General features: G+C 36.1%; 1 protein-coding gene across 24 annotated transcripts in view; it reads right to left on the minus strand.

The window, feature by feature from the left end:
- CCDC91 (coiled-coil domain containing 91) overlaps window positions 1-20,526 on the minus strand; it is a 364,937-nt gene that overhangs the window by 164,574 nt on the left and 179,837 nt on the right. For all 24 annotated transcript variants that reach the window (XM_040488536.1, XM_040488535.1, XM_040488534.1 and 21 more), the window contains one exon: window positions 6,638-6,715. In XM_040488536.1, the coding sequence (XP_040344470.1) occupies window positions 6,638-6,715 (78 nt within the window). The remainder of the gene's footprint in view (window positions 1-6,637; window positions 6,716-20,526) is intronic.

The following is a 20,526-nucleotide window of genomic DNA, read 5'->3' on the forward strand; positions in this document are numbered from 1 at the left end:
ATGAAGAATCTGAACATGAAATAGAAACAATTCATTTTACAATAGCATCAAAAAGAATAAAGTACACAGGAGACACTACAATGGATTGTTGGAAGGAATTAATAAGGATAAAATAAAGACATTTCATCATTATGGATCATAATACTTAATGCTATTAAAATGGCAATACTCTCCAAATTGGTCTATATATTCAATGCAAATCAAATCTCACTTGGAGAGTCTACAAATAAATCCTCACAAAGATGGTTAATTAATTTTTGACAATGGTCACAGGACAATTCAATGAGGAAAAACAGTCTTTTCAATGAATGATGTTGGGAATAACTGGATTATCAACAACAACAACAACAACAACAACAACAAACGTTGTACCCTCTTTACACCATAGATAATAATTAACTCAGGATGGATTAAAGACTTAAATGCTAATTAAACCCAATAGCATGGCTAAATATTTTTTTTTAATGGAAAATAACAAGTGTTGGTAAGGATGGAGAGAAATTAGAACTCTCAGTCACTGTTGGTTGGAATATAAAACACTGCAACCAGAAACATTCTGGTAGTTCCTCAAAATGTTAAACATAGATAATCATACAACCCAGTAACTCCAACCCTAAGTATATTCCCAGGAGAAATAAAATACATCCACATAGCATTATTCATTAATAGTCAACAAGTGAAAACAATCCAAATGGCCATCAACTGATGAAAGGATAAATAAAATGTGCTGTATCTATACAATGCAATATCACTGGACAATAAAAAAGAAATGAAATACTAAGACATGTAACAATATGGATGAACTCTGAAAATATTATTCTAAGCGAAAGAAATAAATCACAAAGATCACAAGTTGTATGATTCCACTTATACAAAATGTCCAGAAAACATAATGTAGTCATAGTGACTATAGTCACTATGATATAATGTAGATTAATGGTTACCAAGGGTAGGAAAACACGTAGTTGGTCAGGAAGTGAAAAATGACCACTAACAGAAATAAGGTTTCATGTAGAGTGTCGAAAATGCTCTGAAATTACACTGTGGTGAATACCGCATAATTCTGTGAAAAACTAAAAACTACTGAATTATAAACTTTAAATTGGTGAGTTCTATAATAAATGAATTATATCTCAGTAAAGTTGTTCAAAAATAAAAAATTATAAAATGTTAAAATATCACTAGCCTACCCAAAATCAAAATATATAATTATAGTAAACTTTCGTCTGTTTTGATCACTACTGATTACATCAGGTTCTTAGAAATCAGAGTGAAAAATGTAGAAAACGTACTATAGTTTTTGAAATACAAATGTAAACTGGCTCCAAATGATTTTGATAGTTTCAAATCTTGCAATCAAACTCCAAATAATCCCAAGCCTTATCATAGAATAGACTGTAGAAGTAAATAAATTTGCATTACTTCTTAAAAAATAAATAAGTAAATAACACCATTACTTGTGTTGTCTTTTTTTCCAGTTCAAATCAAGTGTAAAACCCTTACTTTTCCTTATGTCTATTACTCTCCCATGTTGATGATATAATTTTCTTAAAATTTTCCTTTACATACATTAAAGTCACACCGGACAATGTTATATATATTTTTTAATTTAACAAACATAATTTTAAAAACTTAAAGAAAGAAAGTCTATTGCATTAACCCACAGTCTTGTCCTTTCCTTTGTTTTTTACCTAATGTTCCAAAATTCCTTCCTTTATCGTTGCCTTTTGCTTGGATAATTTCCTTAGCCATTTTTTTAGAGTAGGTCTCCTCTGACAAATTCTCTTAGTTTTCCTTCAAGTGGGAACATCTTGGTTTCTTCCTTTCATTTCAGAAGTTATTTGCACCGGATATATAATCTGGATTGACAGTTATTTTATTTCAATACTGTTCTATTTCCTTCTGGTCTCTATGGTTCCAGATGAAAAACTGCTAGAATAATACATGAATTCAGCAAAGTTGCAGGATATAAAATCAATGTCCAGAAATCAGTTGCCTTTCAGAACACCAATAATGAAGCAGCAGAAAGAGAAATCAAGGAATCAATCCCATTTACAACTGCATGAAAAACCTTAAGATGCCTAGGAATAAAGCTAACCAAAGAGGTAAAAGATCTGTATACTGAAAACTATAGAAAGCTTATGAAAGTTGAAGAAAGCACAACGAAATGGAAAAACATTCCAAGCTTATGGATTGGAAGAACAAGTATTATTAAAATCTCTATACTACCCAAAACAATGTACACATTCAATGCAATCCCTACCAAAATAACACCAGTATTCTTCACAGAGCTAGAACAAGCAATCATAAAATTTGTATGGAACCAGAAAAGACCCCAAATAGCCAAAGCAATCTTGCAAAAGAAAACCAAAGCTGGAGGCATCACAATCCCAGACTTCAAGATGTATTACAAAGCTGTAATCATCAAGACAGTATGGTATTGGCACAAAAACAGACACTCAGATCAATGGAACAAAACAGAGAACCCAGAAATAGACCCACAGATGTATGGCCAACGAATCTTTGACAAAGCAGGAAATAATATCCAACAGAAAAAAGACAAGTCTTTTCAGTAAAGGGTATTGGGAAACTGGAGAGAAACATGCAGAAGAATGAACCTGGACCACTTTCTTACACCATACATAAAATAAATTTAATGTGAATGAAAGACCTAAATTTAAACAAGAAACCATCAAAAGCCTTGAGGAGAAAACTGGCAACAACCTCTTTGATCTCAGCCACAGCAATTTCTTACTAGACATGTCTCCAGAGGCAAGGGAAATAAAAGCAAAAATGAACTACTGGTACCTCATCAAGATGAAAAGCTTCTGCACAAAAAAGGAAACAATCAACAAAACTAAAAGGCAACTTACTGAATGGGAGAAGATATTTGCAAATGACATAATGAATAAAGGGTTGGTATCCAAAATCTATAAATAACTAATCAAACTCAACACCCATAAAACAAATAATCAAGTAAAGAAATGGGCAGAAGACATAAATAGACACTTTTCCAAAGAAGACATCCAGATGGCTAACAGACACATGAAAAGATGCTCAACATGATTCATCATCAGGGAAATACAAATCAAAACCACAATGAGATACCATATCATACCTGTCAGAATGGCTAAAATGAACAACTCAGGAAACAACAGATATTAGTGAGGATGTAGAGAAAGGGGAATGCTTTTGCACTGTTGGTGGGAATGAAAACTGGTGCAGCCACTCTGGAAAACAGTGTGGAGGTTCCTCAAAAATTAAAAATAGATCTACCCTATGATCCAGCAATAGCACTGCTAGGAATTTACCTAAGGGATACAGGAGTGCTGATGCATAGGGGCACTTGTACCCCAATGTTTATAGCAGCACTTTCAACAATAGTCAAATTATGGAAAGAGCCTAAATGTTCGTCAACTGATGAATGGATAAAGAAGTTGTGGTTTATACACACAATGGTATACTACTTGGCAATGAGAAAGAATGAAATATGGTCTTTTGTAGCAACGTGGATGGAACTGGAGAGTGTTATGCTAAGTGAAAGAAGTCAGGCAGAGAAAGACAGATACTGTATGTTTTCACTCATATGAGGATCCTGAGAAACTTAACAGAAGATCAAGGGGGAGGGGAAGGGGGAAAAAAGTTACAGAGAGCGAAGGAGGCAAACCATAAGAGACTCTTGAATACTGAGAACAAACTGAGGGTTGATGGGGGGTGGGAGAGAGGGGAACATGGGTGATGGGCATTGGTGGAGGGCACCTGTTGGGGTGAGCACTGGGTGTTGGATGGAAACCAATTTGACAATAAATTACATAAAAAAAAATTAAAAATAGGGCTACCCTATGACCCAGCAATTGCACTACTAGGTATTTATCTGAACGACACAAAAATGCTGTTTCCAAGGGACACATGCACCCCAATGTATATAGTAGCCAAATTATGGAAAGAGCCCAAATATCCATTGACTGATGAATGGATAAAGAAGATGTGGTTTTTATATATAATAGATATTACTCAGCAATCAAAAAGAATGAAATCTTGCCATTTGCAACAACGTGGATGGAACCAGAATGTATTATGCTAAGTGAAATAAGTAAGTCAGAGAAAGACAAATATCTCATGATTTCATCCATATGTGGAATTTAAGAAACAAAACAGATGAAAATAGGGGAAAGAAAGGAAAAATAAGATAAAAACAGAGAGGGAGGAAAACCATAAGAGACTTTTAAATACAGGGAACAAACTGGGATTTTCTCTCTCTCTCTCTCTCTCTCTCTGTCTCTCTGTCCCTCCCCTGCTCATGCTCTTTCTCTTTCAAAATAAATCAATAAACATAAAAAAACCCAAGAATTCAATACATAATAAACTTGCTTTCAGAAAATGAAATATGTGGAGCTAGAATCAAAAAGGATTTAAAATATCAAACACTGAGCTGTTCATAAAAAGACAAGTGTAAACTAAACGCAATGTAAATGTTTTCAAAATATTTAATTTAGAATTCATAAATAAAAATAAGTAAAATGTAATTTCACCTAAGAATATATCACTTAATACACTAAGAAAATTATAGAAATTCCAGTATTTTAATTCTTCCCACCCTTAGCCATCAGGGAAAAAAAAAGATGATAGTTCAAAATAGATCCTATAGTTTTACCCAACTCAAAGCTGGTTTATATTAGAAGGACTAAAAATTCACTATTATATAAAAAAAAAAAGGTCAGTAATCAGAGCTGCAAAAACTTGACTGTCTCAACAATGGCACCAGTTTCTACTTTGGGTGTGGTCACAAAAATCACCTTTCATGTCCCAAGACATAACTAACTAGACTATTTACCTTGAGTTTTAAAAAAAAAAAAAAAAAGTGCTTTCAGTTAAAATAATTCTGGATCTACTTCTTTTTCTACTTTTATTCAAATGACTTGTTACAAGAAGCTTTCTGAAAATAAATTATTAGCTAACTAAAATGACATTGTTCCTACCAAATCCAATGATGAAGGTTAATCAATAATAAAAAATTTCTGTATTTCACATGTGGTAGAAGGATTTAAAAAAAATTGATGTAGTAATGAACAAACGAACAGAAAACGAAATGCTTACCTATACAGGTAGAGTTAATTATGGTATACATATACTGTGGAACACTATTGTATGAAAAAATAAAGTTGATACATACTGATGCTAAAATATTTCCAAGTCATGGTGAATAAAGACAGAAACAAAAGAAGAGACTGAGTGGAATAACACTTTCTGTAAAACCAAATAAAAAAAATTATATAACATGATATTATATACAGTATATATACTTATGTGTATGTATATATATGTATACATATATATACATATATACACATATATATGTATATATATATGGTATAGTATATATACTTAGGAAAAAATGGAGAAAAACCTTTAGAAAGATACACATCAAACACTAACAGTGGTTACCTCTGGGGAGAATTGTTTGAATTTGATTTCAACAAGAACACATTCCTCATGACACAACATGAAATTTAGGGGGAAAAAGATTTTTTTTGATAAGTTATTACACACCAATAAGAGAAAATTAGGTTCACAGTATTAGTTCTTGACGCAAAGTGAACTAGGAGGCAAATTTACATCCATCAGACACAACTAATGCACAAACTCTTTAAAGTTCAGGTCATCTTGAAAGTTTGCAACATACCAGTCCTCAGTTTGCTTTAAATGAATAAGCTTATGCAGACCCAGAATCAGAGAGTAATATTGTATATGTCCCTGATGCTGACATTATCATGATTTCTGTAACAATATTCACAACAATATTTTTATTTTTATTTTTTTTTAATTTTTTTTTCAACGTTTATTTATTTTGGGGACAGAGAGAGACAGAGCATGAACGGGGGAGGGGCAGAGAGGGAGGGAGACACAGAATTGGAAACAGGCTCCAGGCTCCGAGCCATCAGCCCAGAGCCTGACGTGGGGCTCAAACTCACAGACCGCGAGACTGTGACCTGGCTGAAGTCGGACGCTTAACCGACTGCGCCACCCAGGCGCCCCCACAACAATATTTTTAAAGTTTATTTATTTATTTGAGAGAGAGAGAGAGAGCAGGGAGGGGCAGGGAAAGGGAGAAAGAGAATCCCAAGCAGGCTTCCATGCTGTCAGTGCAGAGCCCAACACGGGGCTTGATCTCATGAACCATGAGATGATGACCTGAGCTGAGATCAAGAGTTAGATACTTAACTGACTGTTCCACCCAGGTGCCCCACGACATTTTTTTTCTTAATCCCCTTCACCCACAATATCTATCAGATTTATATCATGCCTTTTTTTTTCTAAAAGAGGTAGAACCACAGCAAAGAAAAAATCTAATCTAGCAATTAATTCTACAGTATTTTGTTCTTGAATTTCTTCAGCTTCAGATTCTATATTCTTAAAAAATTCCACAACTTCTCAAATGCAGAGCAACATCTAGCATTACCTTTGTAATCTACTAAGTATGTTTTCAATTAACACATCAGTCAATTGAAAGGAATCGTATACCAAAATAAGACTACTGTAATTTTATAATTTGTGTATGTTTGCATATGCCTATGTGTATAAATGTTTTATGAAAGTATGCTAAAGTTTAAAAAAGAAAAGACTCCCAAATCTCTACCTTATATTCATCCACAATAATGCTGAGAGCTTCATGACCAGCTTTCCTCATGTCTTCCAATTCTTGTTTATGCTTGTCCTGAAAAACAAAAACAAAAAAATAAACCATGATTTGTTCTTTCATTTATAAACTAAAACCACTGACTTTTGCATTCATGAATGACTGAGTGGTTTGTGGCACATCAATGCTTTGGCTAAAAAAGAGAAAAAATAAACTTCTGTGTAAAAGTATTAGGGAGGACTGAAACAATGAAAACTTACAGCGAAACAATAACTGAGAGAGGAAAACCATACTCAGAAATGAGAAAACATAAGGCAATGGCATTGTCTCTTGGAACATTTGGCAATTCTGGACTTGAATCAAGAGACAGGAAGGCCTGTGTTACTTCAATGAGCTTGGGCTTCTACATATTTTTTATTACTTCTCCAGTAATATATGTATACCAGTAGTTTAATACATAACAAAGTTGGAGAACCACTGGATTAGGATGATCACCTCCCCATTCTACCTTCTTAGGAAAGGAAAGGATGAACTCTCTTTGGAGAATGTTAATATTCTACAAAGACTTTCTAATTTTTCAAACACTCTGAATAGCTTTCAATACAAAAGTATCAGAGAGATGACAACAGATGAGACCAAAACACAGAAAACACAAAGACCAAAGGAATAGGCCCATGGAGGATTTATATATTAGATATCAAAGAGTTTAAAACATCTATGATTCATATGTTCAAAAAGTAGAGGAGAAATAAAGAAAATTGATAGGATACAGATTTTCAACAGAGACCTGGAATTCATGAAATAGATATTTTACAGCTGAGAAATATGCACTATTAGTAACTCAAAAGATGAGGTAAACAGTAAATGAAACACAGCAGAAAGGAAGATTATGGACCTAAAACATGGGGCGGGGAAGAGACTACAATAAAAAGAGAGGAAAAAGCTATGGAAAACACAAAATACAAAACAAAACAAAAAATACAAAAAAAAACAAAAAAAAACACCAAAAAATGAAAGCATTTAAAACAACATGGGACAGCGTAAAAAGATTAAATAGACATGTAACAAAAGAGAATCTTTAAAAAAATAATCCAAATTAAGAAAAAAAGGAAAATGCAGTATGATAAAAATAAAATGAGAAAAATTAAAAAATGCGAATTTCCAACATCATACATGAATTAGGATATTACATTTACCTACATATACTTCTTTTAAAAAACATTAAGATACTATACAATATTTCAAAAAATTAAATTTTAGATAAAATTTAAAATCTCCTAGGAAAAAGCACAACTTATCAAAATTTTTAAAAAGATGAAATAAAAAATCAGAATAGTCCTATATACTTAAGAGAAACTGATGTTTCATTAATGTAAAAAAACAAACAAAAAACTTCTGACCAAGAATTTCTAAGCCGAGATTACTTAACAGGTGATTTTAATAAACATTTAAGAAAGAAGTAACAGGGGCGCCTGGTGGCTCAGTCGGTTGAGTCCGATTTTGGCTCAGGTCATGATCTCTTGATTCATGGGTTCCAGCCCCGCATCGGACTCTGTGCTGCTAGCTCAGAGCCTGAAGCCTACTTTGCATTTTGGGTCTTCCTCTCTTTGACCCTCCCCTGCTCATGCTCTGTCTCTCTCTCTTGCAAAAATAAATAAACATTAAATAATTTTTTTAGTAAAAAAAATTAAAAAGAAAGAAGTAACAAATCTTACACAAACACGAACTCTTCCAGAGAATAGGAAATGAAGCAATACTTCCCCACATATTTTATTAGGACAGTATATCCCTTATACTAAACTCTGCAAAAATATTTAAAAGAAAATAAAATTATGAACCATTCTTTTATGAATACAGAAATTCTAAACAAAGATTAAAATTCTAAACAAAGTATAAGCTAATTGAGTCTAGCAATATATTACTAGAATAACACATGTCAACCAAGTGGGATTTATTTTAAGAATATCAGGTAGGTAGAAGTGACATACAGAATTTCAGGTTTGAATCACAAAAACCTCCCACACAGTCTTCCACACATTGCCTTTCTTCCCCTACTTGCTGCTGGATGTGAATGCGCAAGATGACAATGAAAGCCAGGTTCTGCAGATGGCACAGCCTCTGCCAGCTTGTAACCTTGAATGACTGCATCATCACCCTGATGGACTCTGAGAGAAAATTAAACTTCAACTATATTTAGAATGAAAGATAATGCCAATAATTTTTGTCCATTTACTGCTGCCACTTGCTCATTCATCATCTCCCCTCATGTATTATACCTTACTGATTTAACAGGTTCTCTTTCATTATTAACATCTAATCCCCCTTTCCAGTACATCCCTTTATATACCTCAGTGTGACTAAATCACTATTTCCCAAAACTGCCTAAACGCAAAGAATCACCAGAGGCACTTGTTATAAATACAGACTTTTGTTGCTACGATTATCAATCTATGGCTCAGCAATCTTTCTGAAGTCATTTTTCCATCTCTATGAGAGTTATTTTACTAAACACTAATAATAGTCCAATTATTTGGTTAAGGAAGTGATACACTATTTACACAAAAAACAAGCATATAAATAAGAGTATCACTACCAACTCATCACTTTGGATCTCCCATTCATGTCAGGATATCTCACAAATAATATGTGACTGTTTCATACAAGGACTTAGGGAGGACAAAAAGCATCAATCCATGTGCTAAATATTAACACAGATTTTTCTCTTTTCAAGATAAAAAAAATGTAAATAGTAATAGGTATTCTGACATCTTCTTTCCATATCATAGTGGATCATCTCAGGCAATTCTTGGGATGCTTATGTTCCACCTTCAGGCCAAGAATTTAGAAGAAGCTCATACAAAATAGGCAACTATGGTCAAACTATGGACATGAACAGCATATATAAACATATTAAACTTCGGACAAACCGAGAAGGAATTATGTTGAACTTTACCAAAACCAGCATTTTCCAAACTTAACTAATAAAATAAAAATTTACTTTTTTTCTCTCTTGACAATACCTATTATTAACTAGTCTCTTCAGTTTAAAATTCAGAAGAGGGAGGAGGGAAGATGGCGGCGTAGAAGGATGCTGGGCTCACCGCGCGTCCTGCTGATCACTTAGATTCCACCTACACCTGCCTAAATAACCCAGAAAACCACCAGAGGATTAGCAGAACAGAGTCACCGGAGCCAAGCGCAGACGAGAGGCCCACGGAAGAGGGTAGGAAGGGCGGCGAGGCGGTGCGCGCTCCACGGACTGGCGGGAGGGAGCCGGGGCGGAGGGGCGGCTCGCCGGCCAAGCAGAGCCCCCGAGTCTGGCTGGCAAAAGCGGAGGGGCCTGACGGACTGTGTTCCGACAGCAAGAGCGACTTAGCGGCTGGGAGGTCATAAGTTAACAGCTCTGCTCAGAAAGCGGGAAGGCTGGAGGACAAAGGGAAGGAGAGCTGCTGAGCCCCCGGACGACAGAGCTCAGTTTGGTGGGGAACAAAGGCGCTCGCCAGCGCCATCTTCCCCGCCCATCCCCCAGCCAAAATCCCAAAGAGAACCAGTTCCTGCCAGGGAACTTGCTCGCTCCGCGCAAACACCCAACTCTGCGCTTCTGCGGAGCCAAACCTCCGGCAGCGGATCTGACTCCCTCCTGCTGCCACAGGGCCCCTCCTGAAGTGGATCACCTAAGGAGAAGCAAGCTAAGCCTGCCCCTCCTGCCCCTGTGCACCTTGCCTACCCACCCCAGCTAAGACGCCAGATCCCTAGCATCACAAGCCTGGCAGTGTGCAAGTAGCCCAGACAGGCCACCCCACCCCACAGTGAATCCCGCCCCTAGGAGAGGGGAAGAGAAGGCAAGCACCAGTCTGACTGTGGCCCCAGCGGTGGGCTGGGGGCAGACATCAGGTCTGACTGCGGCTCCGCCCACCAACTCCAGTTATACACCACAGCACAGGGGAAGTGCCCTGCAGGTCCTCACCACGCCAGGGACTATCCAAAATGACCAAGCGGAAGAATTCCCCTCAGAAGAATCTCCAGGAAATAACAACAGCTAATGAGCTGATCAAAAAGGATTTAAATAATATAACACAAAGTGAATTTAGAATAATAGTCATAAAATTAATCGCTGGGCTTGAAAACAGTATAGCTGACAGCAGAGAATCTCTGGCTACAGAGATCAAGGGACTAAGGAACAGTCACGAGGAGCTGAAAAACGCTTTAAACGAAATGCATAACAAAATGGAAACCACCACGGCTCGGATTGAAGAGGCAGAGGAGAGAATAGGTGAACTAGAAGATAAAGTTATGGAAAAAGAGGAAGCTGAGAAAAAGAGAGATAAAAAAATCCAGGAGTATGAGGGGAAAATTAGAGAACTAAGTGATATACTAAAAAGAAATAATCTACGCATAATTGGTATCCCAGAGGAGGAAGAGAGAGGGAAAGGTGCTGAAGGGGTACTTGAAGAAATCGTAGCTGAGAACTTCCCTGAAGTGGGGAAGGAAAAAGGCATTGAAATCCAAGAGGCACAGAGAACTCCCTTCAGACGTAACTTGAATCGATCTTCTGCACGACATATCATAGTGAAACTGGCAAAATACAAGGACAAAGAGAAAATTCTGAAAGCAGCAAGGGGTAAACGTGCCCTCACATATAAAGGGAGACCTATAAGACTCGTGACTGATCTCTCTTTTGAAACTTGGCAGGCCAGAAAGAATTGCCACGAGATTTTCAGTGTGCTAGACAGAAAAAATATGCAGCCGAGAATCCTTTATCCAGCAAGTCTGTCATTTAGAAGAGAAGGAGAGATAAAGGTCTTCCCAAACAAACAAAAACTGAAGGAATTTGTCACCACTAAACCAGCCCTCCAAGAGATCCTAAGGGGGACCCTGTGAGACAAAGTACCAGAGACATCACTACAAGCATAAAACATACAGACATCGCAATGACTGTAAACCCACATCTTTCTATAATAACAATGAATGTAAATGGATTAAATGCGCCAACCAAAAGACATAGGGTATCAGAATGGATAAAAAAACAAGACCCATCTATTTGCTGCCTACAAGAGACTCATTTTAGACCTGAGGACACCTTTAGATTGAGAGTGAGGGGATGGAGAACTATTTATCATGCTACTGGAAGCCAAAAGAAAGCTGGAGTAGCCATACTTATATCAGACAAACTAGACTTTAAATTAAAGACTGTAACAAGAGATGAAGAAGGACATTATATAATAGTGACAGGGTCTATCCATCAGGAAGAGCTAACAATTATAAATGTCTATGCGCCGAATACCGGAGCGCCCAAATATATAAAACAATTACTCATAAACATAAGCAACCTTATTGATAAGAATGTGGTCATTGCAGGGGACTTTAACACCCCACTTACAGAAATGGATAGATCATCTAGACACACGGTCAATAAAGAAACAAGGGCCCTGAATGAGACATTGGATCAGATGGACTTGACAGATCTATTTAGAACTCTGCATCCCAAAGCAACAGAATATACTTTCTTCTCGAGTGCACATGGAACATTCTCCAAGATAGATCATATACTGGGTCACAAAACAGCCCTGCATAAGTTTACAAGAATTGAAATCATACCATGCATACTTTCACCACAATGCTATGAAGCTTGAAATGAACCACAGAAAAAAGTCTGGAAAACCTCCAAAAGCATGGAGGTTAAAGAACACCCTACTAACGAATGAGTGGGTCAACCAGGCAATTAGAGAAGAAATTAAAAAATAGATGGAAACAAACGAAAATGAAAATACAACAATCCAAACGCTTTGGGACGCAGCGAAGGCAGTTCTGAGAGGAAAATACATTGCAATCCAGGCCTATCTCAAGAAACAAGAAAAATCCCAAATACAAAATCTAACAGCACACCTAAAGGAAATAGAAGCAGAACAGCAAAGGCAGCCTAAACCCAGCAGAAGAAGAGAAATAATAAAGACCAGAGCAGAAATACACAATATAGAATCTAAAAAAACTGTAGAGCAGATCAACGAAACCAAGAGTTGGTTTTTTGAAAAAATAAACAAAATTGACAAACCTCTAGCCAGGCTTCTCAAAAAGAAACGGGAGATGACCCAAATAGATAAAATCATGAATGAAAATGGAATGATTATAACCAATCCCTCAGAGATACAAACAATTATCAGGGAATACTATGAAAAATTATATGCCAACAAGTTGGACAACCTGGAAGAAATGGATAAATTCCTGAACACCCACACTCTTCCAAAACTCAATCAGGAGGAAATAGAAAGCTTGAACAGACCCATAACCAGCGAAGAAATTGAATCGGTTATCAAAAATCTCCCAACAAATAAGAGTCCAGGACCAGATGGCTTCCCAGGGGAGTTCTACCAGACGTTTAAAGCAGAGATAATACCTATCCTTCTCAAGCTATTCCAAGAAATAGAAAGGGAAGGAAAACTTCCAGACTCATTCTATGAAGCCAGTATTACTTTGATTCCTAAATCAGACAGAGACCCAGTAAAAAAAGAGAACTACAGGCCAATATCCCTGATGAATATGGATGCCAAAATTCTCAATAAGATACTAGCAAATCGAATTCAACGGCATATAAAAAGAATTATTCACCATGATCAAGTGGGATTCATTCCTGGGATGCAGGGCTTGTTCAACATTCGCAAATCAATCAACGTGATACATCACATTAACAAAAAAAAAGAGAAAAACCATATGATCCTGTCAATCGATGCAGAAAAGGCCTTTGACAAAATCCAGCACCCTTTCTTAATAAAAACCCCTGAGAAAGTCGGGATAGAAGGAACATACTTAAAGATCATAAAAGCCATTTATGAAAAGCCCACAGCTAACATCATCCTCAACGGGGAAAAACTGAGAGCTTTTTCCCTGAGATCAGGAACACGACAGGGATGCCCACTCTCACCGCTGTTGTTTAACATAGTGCTGGAAGTTCTAGCATCAGCAATCAGACAACAAAAGGAAATCAAAGGCATCAAAATTGGCAAAGATGAAGTCAAGCTTTCGCTTTTTGCAGATGACATGATATTATACATGGAAAATCCGATAGACTCCACCAAAAGTCTGCTAGAACTGATCCATGAATTCAGCAAAGTTGCAGGATACAAAATCAATGTACAGAAATCAGTTGCATTCTTATACACTAACAATGAAGCAACAGAAAGACAAATAAAGAAACTGATCCCATTCACAATTGCACCAAGAAGCATAAAATACCTAGGAATAAACCTAACCAAAGATGTAAAGGATCTGTATGCTGTAAACTACAGAGAGCTTATGAAGGTAATTGAAGATTTAAAGAAATGGAAAGACATTCCCTGCTCATGGATTGGAAGAATAAATATTGTCAAAATGTCAATACTACCCAAAGCTATCTACACATTCAATGCAATCCCAATCAAAATTGCACCAGCATTCTTCTCGAAACTAGAACAAGCCATCCTAAAATTCATATGGAACCACAAAAGGCCCCGAATAGCCAAAGTAATTTTGAAGAAGAAGACCAAAGCAGGAGGCATCACAATCCCAGACTTTAGCCTCTACTACAAAGCTGTCATCATCAAGACAGCATGGTGTTGGCACAAAAACAGACACATAGACCAATGGAATAGAATAGAAACCCCAGAAGTAGACCCACAAACGTATGGCCAACTCATCTTTGACAAAGCAGGAAAGAACATCCAATGGAAAAAGGACAGTCTCTTTAACAAATGGTGCTGGGAGAACTGGACAGCAACATGCAGAAGGTTGAAACTAGACCACTTTCTCACACCATTCACAAAAATAAACTCAAAATGGATCAAGGACCTGAATGTGAGACAGGAAACCATCAAAACCCTAGAGGAGAAAGCAGGAAAAGACCTCTCTGACCTCAGCCGTAGCAATCTCTTACTCGACACATCCCCAAAGGCAAGGGAATTAAAAGCAAAAGTGAATTACTGGGACCTTATGAAGATAAAAAGCTTCTGCACAGCAAAGGAAACAACCAACAAAACTAAAAGGCAACCAATGGAATGGGAAAAGATATTTGCAAATGACATATCGGACAAAGGGCTAGTATCCAAAATCTATAAAGAGCTCACCAAACTCCACACCCGAAAAGCAAATAACCCAGTGAAGAAATGGGCAGAAAACATGAATAGACACTTCTCTAAAGAAGACATCCGGATGGCCAACAGGCACATGAAAAGATGTTCAGCGTCGCTCCTTATCAGGGAAATACAAATCAAAACCACACTCAGGTATCACCTCACGCCAGTCAGAGTGGCCAAAATGAACAAATCAGGAGACTATAGATGCTGGAGAGGATGTGGAGAAACGGGAACCCTCTTGCACTGTTGGTGGGAATGCAAATTGGTGCAGCCAATTTGGAAAGCAGTGTGGAGGTTCCTCAGAAAATAAAAAATAGACCTACCCTATGACCCAGCAATAGCACTGCTAGGAATTTATCCAAGGGACACAGGAGTACTGATGCATAGGGGCACTTGTACCCCAATGTTCATAGCAGCACTCTCAACAATAGCCAAATTATGGAAAGAGCCTAAATGTCCATCAACTGATGAATGGATAAAGAAATTGTGGTTTATATACACTATGGAATACTACGTGGCAATGAGAAAAAATGAAATATGGCCTTTTGTAGCAATGTGGATGGAACTGGAGAGTGCGATGCTAAGTGAAATAAGCCATACAGAGAAAGACAGATACCATATGGTTTCACTCTTATGTGGATCCTGAGAAACGTAACAGGAACCCATGGGGGAGGGGAAGGAAAAAAAAAAAAAAAAGAGGTTAGAGTTGGAGAGAGCCAAAGCATAAGAGACTGTTGAGAACTGAGAGCAAACTGAGGGTTGATGGGGGGTGGGAGGGAGGAGAGGGTGGGTGATGGGTATTGAGGAGGGCACCTTTTGGGATGAGCACTGGGTGTTGTATGGAAACCAATTTGACAATAAATTTCATATATAAAAAAAATAAAATAAAAAATAAAATAAAATTCAGAAAACTGGGAACCAAAAAAGTCAAAAGCCTTAGAGTTAATTGGTCTGAGCAAAGCAAATTACCCTAGATCCACTAAGTAAAACTGAGAAGGTATTCTACTTTCACCTAATTAATTACAAATTAAAGATGAATATGAACCATTTCAATTATCAGGTTTGATAATTCAGTAACTATAGTCCTGAATAATGACACAAATCATTAATTTAAAAAAGTACTGATGTGCTTAAAAAAAGCACAGAGTACAATGTACTGAGCAATTCATATAAAAGGTATTTTCTTACAAATTTTTTTTTCAACGTTTGTTTATTTTTGGGACAGAGAGAGACAGAGCATGAATGGGGGAGGGGCAGAGAGAGAGGGAGACACAGAATCGGAAACAGGCTCCAGGCTCTGAGCCATCAGCCCAGAGCCCGACGCGGGGCTCGAACTCACGGACTGCGAGATCGTGACCTGGCTGAAGTCGGACGCTCAACAGACTGCGCCACCCAGGCGCCCCAAAGGTATTTTCTTAAGAGACATAAGTAACCAAAATGTTCTATGACATTACATTTTAAGTCACAATGAACATTTTATCCATGGCTGTATCTTCTAGAGAGAAGGAATTATCTGGATTATGCTGACAATTCTCATTACTGACATAATGGGTTTCGATAATCATTTTACATATCAGAACTAAAATTTTGACTATTATATTCAATATGTACTTCATAATTTTTAAATGATATGGAGATATTCAGTAATATTCATCATAAATCAAAGTAGAAAATGTAGATTCTCCCAAGTACTATGAATATACAGTTACTGATGACCTAAAATTTTCCCTGATGGCATTGTTTCATACCAAATTTTCTCAGTAAGCATCATATTTAATTTATACAATTACTAAGTGCCAGACTGCTGACTTTGGGAATAAAAATATGATGAAAAATATAATAGTTATCTTCAGTCTGATAACATAAAAGATTGAGTAACAGTGTTAGATTAATCCAAAGCCAGATAAAGACAATACAAGAAAAGTACAAAACAATGTGCCTTATAAATATAGATGTAAAACTCTTCAATAAAATAGCAGCAAACAGAATCCAACAGCATTTGGGGCGCCTGGGTGGCGCAGTCGGTTAAGCGTCCGACTTCAGCCAGGTCAAGATCTCACGGTCCGTGAGTTCGAGCCCCGCAACGGGCTCTGGGCTGATGGCTCAGAGCCTGGAGCCTGTTTCCGATTCTGTGTCTGCCTCTCTCTCTGCCCCTCCCCCGTTCATGCTCTGTCTCTCTCTGTCCCAAAAATAAATAAACGTTGAAGAAAAAAAAAAAAAGAATCCAACAGCATTTTAAAAGGGTATGCACGAAGGACCACGTGGAATTTATCTCATGAATGCCAAGGTGGTTCAACACACAAAAAGCAATCCATTTAATATACCATATTAAAAAAAGGAAAAAAAAAACACATCACCATCTCAGTATGCAAAAAAACAGTCACAAGATGAAACATGTTTTCTTGATAAAATAGTGAACAAACTAAAAATAGGAAGCAACATCCTCAACCTATCTGATAAGAGGCATCTGTGCTAACATCATACTATTGGCAAGAGACTAAAAGCCTTTCCCTTAACATCAGAAACAAGATAAGGATGTCCACTCCTAACACTTCTATTTTACACTGTACAAGGCATTAGGCAAGAAAAATAAATAAAATATAAATAAAAGGTATCCTAAGAAAATACTAGATTAGATGAAGAAATGCAACCATTCCTATTTTCAGAAGACATGTTTTTATATATACTAGAAACTACAGAATTATTAGATCCAATAAACAATAACTATTAGGCCTAATAAACAGGTTCATCAAAGTTATAAGATAAAAGGTCAACACAAAAATCATGTGTATTTCTACACATTTGCAATTCCAAACTTAAAATCAAGAAAAAAATTCTATTTACAATATCATGGAAAAAGTACCTAGGAATAAATTTTACCAAAGAAATACAAAACTTTTACATTAAAAACTACAAAAAAATTGTAGAAACTTAGTAAGTGGAAAGATATCCTGTGTTACTGGAATGGAAGACATAATGTGTTGTGACTAATCTCCAAATTTATCTATAGATTCAGTACAATCCCTACCAAAATTCTAGTGGCTTTATTTTACAGAAACAGACAATCTGATCCTAAAGTTCACATAGACTTGCAAGGGATTATGAATAGCTAAAACAATTTCGAAAAGATGAGCAAAGTTGGAGGGTTTGTGTTTTCCATTTCAAAACTCAGCACAAAGCTTCAGTAACCAAACAGTGTGGTACTAGTATAAGGACAGGGATTTAGTTCAATGGAAAATAGAAATGAAAGATCCAAAATAAGTGTATATGTCTATAATCAACTAATTTTTACAAAGTAACAAGGGCAATTCAATAGCAAAGAAATAATCTTATCAACAGATGATGGTGGGACAATTGAATCCACACAAAAAGTAATAAATCTGGAACGCCACTTCAATGATATATAAAAATTAACTAAAAATGGATAAATCCCTGAATATAAGAGCTAAAACAAACTCTTGAAGGAAAAATAGGTGCATATCTTTGTAATCTTGGATTAGGCAATGGTTTCTGAAAATAAGTCACCATGAGCACAAGCAAATAAGGAAAAAAAAAACACATCAATTAGATTTCATCAAAATTTAAAGCTTTTGTGAATCAAAGGACACTAATAAGAAGGCAAAAAGGCAACCCGCTCCATATTTGCAAATAATATATTTGATAAAGTTCTAATATCCAGAATATATAAAAACAAGTCTCATAACTCAGCAACAAAAAGATAGACAAATTTTAAAATGGGTAAAAAACTAAATAGATATTTCTCCAAAGACACAAATGCCCAACATCATTAGCTATTATGGAAATTCAAGTTAAAACCATTCACATCCACTAGGATAGCTGTAACACAAAACAAAGAAAGTGTCAGCAAGGAAGCGAAGAAACTGAAACAGTCACACGTTGCTGGTGAAAATGCAAAATGGTGCATCCATTATGCAAAAGAGTATAGCAGTTCCTCAAAAAATTAAATACAGGGTTACCAAATATCCCAGAAATTTCACCCCTAGTTATACACCCAAGGGCAGTGAAAACATACATTCGCACAAAAACTTGTACACAAACGTTCATCATGACATAATTAATAATAGCCAAAAGGCAGAAACAATGCAAATGACACCAATGGGCTGGATAAACTGCAGAATTATCCATGCAATAGAATATTATTCACCCACAAGTGGAATGAAGTACTCATACTTGCTATAACATGGCTAAACCTTGACAACATTATGCTAAATGGAAATACTCAAACACAAAAAGCCATGTATTGCATGATTCCATTTTATATGAAATGTCTAAAATAGGCAAACCCAGAGACAGAAAGTAGATTAGCAGTTGCTGGGTGCTGCAGGAGGGGGAATGAGGGGTAACTGCATAAGGGGTTTCTTCTTGAGGTGATAAAAATGTCTGGCAGTAGGTATTAGTGACTGTTTAACAATATTGTGAATATACTAAAAACCACTGAATTACATACTTTAAAATGACTTAAATGATGAATATTATATAATGTGAATTTTATGTTAATTAAAAAATTGATGAAAGAAAAAATAGTATGTTTATGTCATTTTAATTTCTAAGCTGGGTGGTGTTTTATTTCTTTGATTTTGTATTCATTTATAATTTTGTTTCATTTTTATCAGAGATGCTGGTTTTATTATTTTATTTTTTGGAATACATTGAAGTGTCAGGAAGATTCCTTATAAAAAGACCATTAGAATAACATTCTTTAAGTTTGTGAATGTTGAGAACCATTTGCATCTTTTAAAACTGAACATTAGTTAGCCGTACATAAATCCTCAACTCACATCTTCTTCCCTTGAATATTTTAATTGTGTTATATTATTTTTTGGCATGAAATTTGCTTTTTAAAAGTCTCAGATGGATGTAATTTCCTTTACCTTACATTTTGGTTGCCTAAAATTTATTTTCCAAACTGGGTGACTTTTGAGAGCACAGGGGTTAGTATTAATAATAATATAAGAATAATAAGCATAAATATGAACTGTCCTGGGCAAAATTATAAAAAGCAGAAGTGATTATAATTAAATATCTGAAATGTTCTTTTGAAAGTTACTTTCTTTGAAGTCACTAGACTATTTCTCACAATCAACTGTCTGGGGTCTATTCTCCAGATATACATGTATACTTTCAAAATCTAAGGTGCTAGTCTTCTTTTATTTCCTGAAAGTTTAATTAATTTTGTTTCTTCATATACTTGTTTCACTTCTTCAGTTTTTCTTCTTCAGGAACTGCAGTTATACACATACTGGGTCCATTTTGCTTATTTCTTATAATTATTCCTTTCTCTCAAATCCTTTCTTCGTTTATTTGATATTTCTTTTTTCTTTGTTCCATCTTTTATTTTTCTTTCTTCCTACAGCGCTGCACTCATTGTGTTATTCTTTCAAGCTTAGTCCTCATTTTGTGAGTTTTTTTTAAATTTTACTTCTCTTCTTGTGTTTGTCAGTTATCTCTTCTTATTTAACTGTTATCTTTTCTCATTTCTGAACCATTCTACTTCTGATTTATGCTATTCTTCAAAATGCTTCTTCTATCTTTGTACACGGTCTCACCACAGTCCTTTTCTCTTACCCATGTTCCAACTGACTTTTAGGAAGAGGTTCCTGAATAAGGAATGAAATGGACCTGAACAACCTCCCTAGCTTTATAATTCTAGGGCTTCCTCTTCTACTGTTATTACAAGGTAATAAAATGTGCATGCATGAGCGCATAAGTGCGTGTGGTGTGTGTGTGTGTGTGTGTGTGTGTGTGTGTGTGTGTGTGTGTGTG

Source organism: Herpailurus yagouaroundi, unplaced genomic scaffold (assembly GCF_014898765.1).
Source record: "Herpailurus yagouaroundi ecotype Mexico unplaced genomic scaffold, PumYag 166, whole genome shotgun sequence".
Lineage (NCBI taxonomy): Eukaryota > Metazoa > Chordata > Mammalia > Carnivora > Felidae > Herpailurus > Herpailurus yagouaroundi.